The sequence below is a fragment of the Numenius arquata genome, chromosome 8, assembly GCF_964106895.1.
Source record: "Numenius arquata chromosome 8, bNumArq3.hap1.1, whole genome shotgun sequence".
Taxonomy (NCBI): Eukaryota; Metazoa; Chordata; class Aves; order Charadriiformes; family Scolopacidae; genus Numenius; species Numenius arquata.
Window position 1 is genome coordinate 50,510,294 of NC_133583.1, and position 7,351 is coordinate 50,517,644.

At 64.0% G+C, this 7,351-nt stretch overlaps 1 protein-coding gene across 1 annotated transcript; it reads left to right on the forward strand.

Moving 5' to 3' along the window:
- Nucleotides 1-3,643: 3,643 nt before the first annotated feature.
- Nucleotides 3,644-6,660, forward strand: B4GALT2 (beta-1,4-galactosyltransferase 2). Its single transcript, XM_074151520.1, has 6 exons — nt 3,644-3,959; nt 4,335-4,570; nt 4,644-4,834; nt 5,078-5,200; nt 6,258-6,362; nt 6,510-6,660. Exons 1-6 carry the CDS (start codon nt 3,644-3,646, stop codon nt 6,658-6,660), a joined length of 1,122 nt encoding a protein of 373 aa, XP_074007621.1.
- The last annotated feature ends 691 nt before the right edge of the window (nt 6,661-7,351 follow it).

Below are 7,351 nucleotides of genomic sequence, written 5' to 3' on the forward strand. Positions count from 1 at the left end.
GGGCTGGTTGTGCGGTAGTGTGGGTAGCCCATGGCCCCCCTCCCGCAGCCAGCGGGGGTGAGGTGAGCACGCCCTGCACTCCCTTGGGTGTGCTAAATACCTGCTGCCCAAGCATGGAGAAAAAGCTTGAGTGGGGCTCCAGCATCTTGCACCGAATCTCGTTTAAGAGCAGTAGCAGCAGCGGGAGTTGAAAGATGGTTTGGTGACCACGTGTAAGTACTCATGGGGGCAATGCCACCTGCCAAAGAGCCGAAGCAAGAGCGGGAGGCAGAGGTTGGACAGCTTTCAGCAGGGGTGGAGCAGGGCTGGGCTGCTTGGGTGCTGCTTTGATCTCTGCTGTAAGGTTGTCTTCTGAAGGGAGCTGCTGCTGGGCGGTGGGAAAGCCCTTGCTCGGGTGAGCAGCCAGGCACAGGGCACGACGAGAGGCCTTGAGCGACAGGGGCTGCTCAACGCGGTGACAAGCACCATGGTGGGGCTGGCAAAAAGGGAAAGGCTGAGAACGGCACCAAAATTACTCGCGGTGGGCCGAACTCTGGGTGGGACCAGCCCAAGCTCTTTCGGTGATGCCGTTTTGGCAGGGAGAGTGAAATTCATTGCTAGGAAACACCGAGGAACATGGAAAGGGGTGGGGGGTGGGGGGAGAAAGGAACCACAAATAGGCTGTGATGGGCGCTGAGCCAGCACCAACACCCAGGGATGCAGCAGTCACCCTGGGTGGGTGACAGTGCTGCCACCCGCGCTGCCAGAAAGGGAAGGAGGGGAGAAAGAAGCACCGAGAGACCCTGTCTCTGTGTCCCCGGGTTTCGGGGGGCGGGGGGGTGGCAGGGTGCGCGGAGGATCCCCGGTGCCGGGCTTGAGGCCAAGGGCTGAGCATCCCGGGACGAAGCGGGGCGGGGGGGAGGCGGCATCCTGGTGGGGTATGCATCTGTGGGCTCTCGGTCCCGGCGGGGCTGCCCTCTCCCGCCGGCAGCGCGGTCCCGGGAGCGCGGGGCGGTCGGCGGCGGCGGCCCCGCCCGGTGCGGCGGCGGGCGGAGCCGGCGTGCGGGCGCGGCCCCGTCTCCCTGCGGCTCTCGGTGGTGCGGCGGCCCGGCCGGTTGGGCCCCCCTCCCCGCCCCGCAGCCCCGGGCATGGGAGCCCGCGGGCCGGCGGCCGGGGCTGGAGGAGGAAGAGGAGGAGGAGGAGGCGGCGGCGGCGGGGGCCGCTGACCGGCGCCGGGGCGGCGCGGCAGCCCCGAGGCCGCGGTGAGTATAACGGCGCGGACAGGCCTGGCCGGATGGGAGAGGCCCGGGGTGGCCCCGGGATGCGACTCGGGGGATGCGATCCCGGTCACTTATAGATGGCACCGCCCCGGCTCGGGAAAAAGCCTCTTTTTTGAGGTTGTTTCTCGTTTTTAATAAGTTTTTGTGTGTGTTGGGGGCTGGGAAAAATTGGGAGGGGGCTGGTTGTGATGAACGCATCCCTTTGCCCCGCTTTTAGCTGGGGGAGAGTAGGCGTGGGGGGAGCCGATGGCCCCGGGGGCACCGGCTCCCCCTCCCCTGCACCTCTGGTATCCTGTCAGAAGAAGGATGGAGCCCATGGAGACGAGCATCCCCTCCAAAACGAGCATCGCCAGCCCCACAGCATGCACTACACCAGGGTGAATCCCTGGGGACCAGCTCCCCAACCCCAGGTTGCTTTCGGCCTCTTGCACCCTGCGAAGATACTGTGCTTTAGTGGGGGCATAACATCGTATTTCATAGCCCCCCTGCTTAAGCGGGTATTTTTAAGCCCGCTCATGCTCGTGGCATCCCGTGGCCATCGTTTCATGGAGTGCTTCGCTTTTGTTCCCATCGAGAATCGTGCTCTGCTCACCTTGTGGACTACCCCGTGCAAGGGTCCCTAAAGCCTGTTCCCATTTTTCCCTAGCACCTCCCCACCTGGCTGTCGAGATGCCACCGCTCCATGTGCTGCCTGCTGCGAGGGCTGTGGTTTCTGGGGAGGGTTTCTGGCAGGTGCTGGGGGCAGGCAGGTCCTTTCATCAAGGGCTGTGTTCGGTGACAGGGCACCATGACCGTGAAAAGGTTTGGGAGATAACAGCAAACCCAGCTTTTCTCCAGAGGACAGCTTTCTAGAAAAAACCTGGATGAGGGGCTAGGGTGCTGGGATGTGCCAGGAGACCCCCTGCCCACAGGGACCCCACTCTGCATCCTACAGAGAAGGTGAACACAGGTGATGCATAGGGCTCGCCTTTTCCAGCACCTCCCTGCCTACGGTGGGCTTCTGCCAGCACCCCGCTGCCTGCCGGGGTCAGCCCTGTGGCTGGGAGGGGGCAGCTGGAGTGGGGTTGGGCAGGGGGTCTTCCTTTACACCTCAGCTCCGATCCCTGCTCCCAGCCAGTGCTGCCGTCACCACCGGCTGAGTGCCCTGCAGCTCCCCAGGGGGCCCCACTGGCCAGGGCTGGCAGCTGCCGGTGGGCTGGCCCAGGCCCTGGGATGGTTGCCAGCACCCTCGGGTCCTAGCTGCACTCCTGCCGGGGGGTCCTGCCTCAGCTCCCCAGCTGCCAGGATCCCCTTGGGGTCCCTACAGCGGCACTGGCCTGTCCCAGGGTCCCCAGGGCCTTGCGAACCCCCGTGCCTGTCCCTTGTGGTTGCCGTGGCCTGTCCTAGCAGCTTCCCTGGGAGCAGGGACTGGGACGGGGAGCAGGGGAGGAACTGGGGTGCACGACCATGCTGTGGCCCAAGCCCTGGTAGTGACGAGGCTGGGAAGAGCCAGAGGGTTTGGCTCGTCAGGAGCTTTCCGGTGACTCTGCCGGCTGCCTTCCCAGCAGGACTCTGGCCCAGCTCCAGGTGTCACGTGGGAGATAAGGGGTTCCTGGCTTCTGGCACTTCCTAGTGTCCCGGGGGGCCTCCCCACCACCAGCAGCAGGAGGAGAGAGGACCTGCGCCGCTGGCTGTAAGCTGGACTCCCCTGGACGTGGCAGGGAACCCTGCCACAAGGACCGGGACATCTAGCTTGGCTTGGTGTCTGCCGCGCAGCTGCTGGCCCCGCTGGGCGCCCCGAAGAGGCCCTTGCCAGTATGGCGCGTGCTCCCAGCCCTGCTTTGGTGCCGCTGCTGGGGTGCAGTGCTGCTGGGGGGGTTGGAACGGGGAGCAGGGAAATGGGGTGCCTCAGAAAGGGGTGGCTGGTGGGGACACCTGCAATGCCCTTGCGACACCTCAGGCTGGCTGCGTTTTGGGGAGCATGACGTTCTCCATGGGCCCAGCCTCCACAGAGGCTCTTTGTGGCACCCGTGGGGGTATCCCTGTACCCTGCTGGGGAGTGACGGGGTCTGGGACCAAGTCTGGCCTGGTCTTGGCCTTTGAACATGAGGAGAAGACTTGCTGTATGGGGCTGGGGACCTCTTGTCTCTTCATGGCTGTGTCTCCAGAGCAGGGGTCTGAGTGCAGCATCCCCATGGGGTGCTCTCTGGGATACCAACCCGTGACCCCATCGCCTCCTCCTCAGGCCTGCACTACTCCTGCTGCCCTGGTGTCATTCGGGCTGGGGTTGGGGGCTCATGCTGGTGGTGTCCTGAGTGTGGGGTGTCTCAGCAGGATCAGGACCGTGGCTGGAGCCGCCCCCCTGCCCCGCTGAGCGCACATGTCCGCCTGCCCATGCCCAGAAGATGACCAGGCTGCTGTTGGGGGTGACCCTGGAAAGGATTTGCAAGGCCGTGCTGCTGCTCTGCCTGCTCCACTTTGTCATCATCATGATCCTCTACTTCGATGTCTATGCGCAGCACCTGGACTTCTTCAGCCGCTTCAATGCCAGGAACGCCTCGCGCGCCCACCCTTTCTCCAACTCCTCCCGCCCCAATGGCACTGTCCCCAGCTACGGGCTGGCCGGCGCTGAGGCCCCATCCCCTAGCGCCAAGCCCAGCACCAACCAGTCCGCCACTGAGAAGCCCTTGCAGCCCTGCCAGGAGACACCTCCTGGCTTAGGTGAGACGTGCAGGGTGAGCGCGGAGGGGACTTGGGCTCTGTCTCTGAGCGTGGGGCTGGAGTGGGCACCTGTGGGTGGCATCCCTGTCCCCTGGGCCCTGAGTATGGCTTCTTGTCTCAGGGGTGGAGCAGTGGAGAAACCCAAGCCTGGAACTGGTACCAGGACAGCTGGTTTCTTCAGGTTTTGTTAGCGGCTGGCCCAGTCTCTCTGCCCCTGTTTGGGAAAGGTTTTGGCCGTTCTTTGCCCTCGGCAGTGCCAGTCCCCCTTGCAGGTCCCCCTTGCTGTTTGCTCACCGGCCTGGCTGGGAGCAGCAGGTGACCATGACCCAGACTGTGTCCTGTCCTGCGGGCATCACCCTGCCCTCCCTCTTGCAGTTGGGCGCCTGCTCATCGAGTTCAGCTCTCCCATGAGCATGGAGCGGGTGCAGCGGGAGAACCCCGACGTGCGCCAGGGTGGCAAGTACACCCCCCCAGACTGCCTGCCCCGGCAGAAGGTGGCCATCCTCATACCCTTTCGGCACCGTGAACACCACCTCAAGTACTGGCTGCACTACCTGCACCCCATCCTGCGCCGGCAGAAGGTGGCTTACGGCATCTACATCATCAACCAGGTGAGGGGGGCAGGGATGAGGGGTTGGCAGGGCCAGGGTGGGCAGGCGGGCATTGCTGAGCTCTGCCCCACAGTTTGGCGACGACACCTTCAACCGGGCCAAGCTGCTCAATGTGGGGTTCCTGGAGGCTCTGAAGGATGATGAGGAGTATGACTGCTTCATCTTCAGCGACGTGGACCTCATCCCTATGGACGACCGCAACCTCTATCGCTGTTACGAGCAGCCGCGGCACTTTGCTGTTGGCATGGACAAGTTTGGGTTCAGGTGGGTGCAGGGCTGGGGTGTTTCCCTGGGCAGGGCTGGGATGATGCCTGGGCCACCAACCTCAGTGGTCATCTGGGGCAGGCGTGCTGGCTTGAATTGTGGACATTGGATGGGAGAGGGTTCAGAGCCCTGGTGGCAAGGTGATGCAGGGGAGGGCTGGTGCTTGTCACTGGGGATCCCCATGGGGCTGACCCCTATCCCTGCCTGTCCCTGGGGGCTGACATGTTTGTTGTCACCCTGCAGGCTGCCCTATGCTGGCTATTTTGGCGGTGTCTCTGGGCTGAGCAAGTCCCAGTTCCTGAAGATCAACGGCTTTCCCAACGAGTACTGGGGCTGGGGAGGAGAGGACGATGACATCTTTAACCGGTAAGTGCTAACCCGTTGCCGGTACTGGCTAGTTGGGGTGTGCTGGGGTCTCCCCGCGGAGCACCAGCTTGGCACCCTCACCAGTGCAGGCACTCCTGGTTTTGTGGGGAGTCGTGTCACATGGTGGGGAGGGATTCAGTTACCCTGCAACTTGAGGACTGGTGACCCTCATTGATCAAACTGTCCCCTCCCAGGGTGCTGGGGGGCTGTGGGGCACCCGCGTGCCTTTCTTGTGGCTGAACCTCCCCCAGCCTGCCCCCCTCCCGCTCTGGTGTGAGCTGCGCCAGCGGGTCGTTATGACTGCGGGCTCCGCTCCAGGCTGGGGCCGGGCTGCTAAACTTGGAAGCATCCAGGGCTGGGATGCAAAGCTTGGAAGCGCCTCAGTGGTGGCCGTGCAGCAGCCGAGCAGGCATTTCTGCCAGCAGCCGGCAGGCCGCAGCACAGCCGCATGCAGAACTGGAGCCGAATCCCCCTGCATGCACCCCACGTTCGGTACTGGAGCCGGATGGCTCCTTCCTCATCTGCGGGTTTCCCTATGGCGCTGCCTGGGGAAGAAGCGTGCAGCCTGTGGTGGACAACCAGCCTGTAATGGCTGGGCCAGCAAAACACCCCTTGCAGGTGCCAGTGGTGGGCACCGTAGTGCGATTGTGGTTTCTATCTGAGGTGGGCTCGGGGTGGGGAACAAGCAGCATGTGGAGCTGTGGGAGAGCTTCAGGCAGCCCTTAACGTGTTGGGGGGGTCCCGAGGGAAGGGCTGGACACTGGCATTTGGAGAATGTAAACAGCATGGGCTGACCGCAGCTGCTGGCCTGCAGAGATAGAGGTCACCAGGCAGGAGCAGTGCTTTGGGCACGCTCTGCCATGAGGCACGTTGCACCCTCGGTCGTGGCACTGGCCTGGCCATGGTCTGGCTTTGGTCAGCTTGGCTTGGCACAGCCCTGGTTAAGCAGGGATAGGTTTATTTGGGCTGGGAGCTGACCCCAGAGGTTTCTGGGCTGGGGAATGAATGTCCCAGCCTGGTGCCCGTACACTGATCCTCCCCTGCTCCCGGCCCCCAGCATCTCCCTGAATGGCATGAAGGTGTCGAGACCCGACATCCGCATCGGGAGGTACCGCATGATCAAGCACGAACGTGACAAACACAACGAGCCCAACCCGCAGAGGTAAGTGAGCCACAGGGTCCAGGGCAGCCAGGATGCTGGGTGATTGCTGGGCCACCTGTGGCCCCTGGGTCCCCTGCTCTGCTCACCTGGCACTGAGGCAAGCCCTCCTGGCCCCCTCCCACCTCATCCCACTCCCATTTTCACCAGATTCACCAAGATCCAGAACACCAAAATGACGATGAAGCGGGATGGGATCAGCTCACTGCAGTACCGGCTGGTGGAGATCTCACGCCAGCCCATGTACACCAACATCACAGTGGAGATTGGCCGGCCGCCCCCCCGCCTGGCCCGGGGCTAGCACTCACGCCCCTGGCAGAGCTGCTGGGAGCCAGCTCTGTGTCCGGGCTGGCTGGGCACTGTGGGTTTTGCCCCGGCTCAAGAGCCAGGACTGGACAGGGATGTTTTCTGCCCACTCTGCTGCCTTCCAGAGACGGCTGCCCCCCTAGCCCACCCCTCAGTCCCCAGGATTTCTCTGTTCGCCCTGTCCCCACGAGTGTGTTTGCAGGACCCCCCGCCCCATACTCGGTGTGTCGGCGGACGAGCCCAGCCACCCCGTGTGTGGCTCCCGGCACAGAGGGAGGGGGCAGCCCCAGCCCTGGTGAGGAGCCCCCTGCCCATGCCAGCTCCTGCCTGCACCCCGGGCGGGGAGGGCGAGATTCTGCTGCTCGGGGAGACCTGGGGGGTGTCCCCACCAGTGCTGCGAGAAGCGGGGTGCAGGCTTCCCCCTTCGCCAGCACTGAAGCTGCTGCTGCCCCAGCTGGGGGTGGGAGCAGCCTGGGCCTCCCCAAGCAGACAGGATCAGGGCCACGTTGCCGCCCCAGCTGGGCGCTGCTGGGCACGACGACGTGGCTCACTGTCTTCCTCTGCTTTAGTCTGGTGCTTAGAGCCGGGCCCCGTCTCAGCTCTGCCAAACAGAGACCTCTGGTTAGCAAATGCCCCTCGCTGTGCCTCAGTTTCCCCAGGCCTGGGGGCAGGGGGGCGGCTGTATC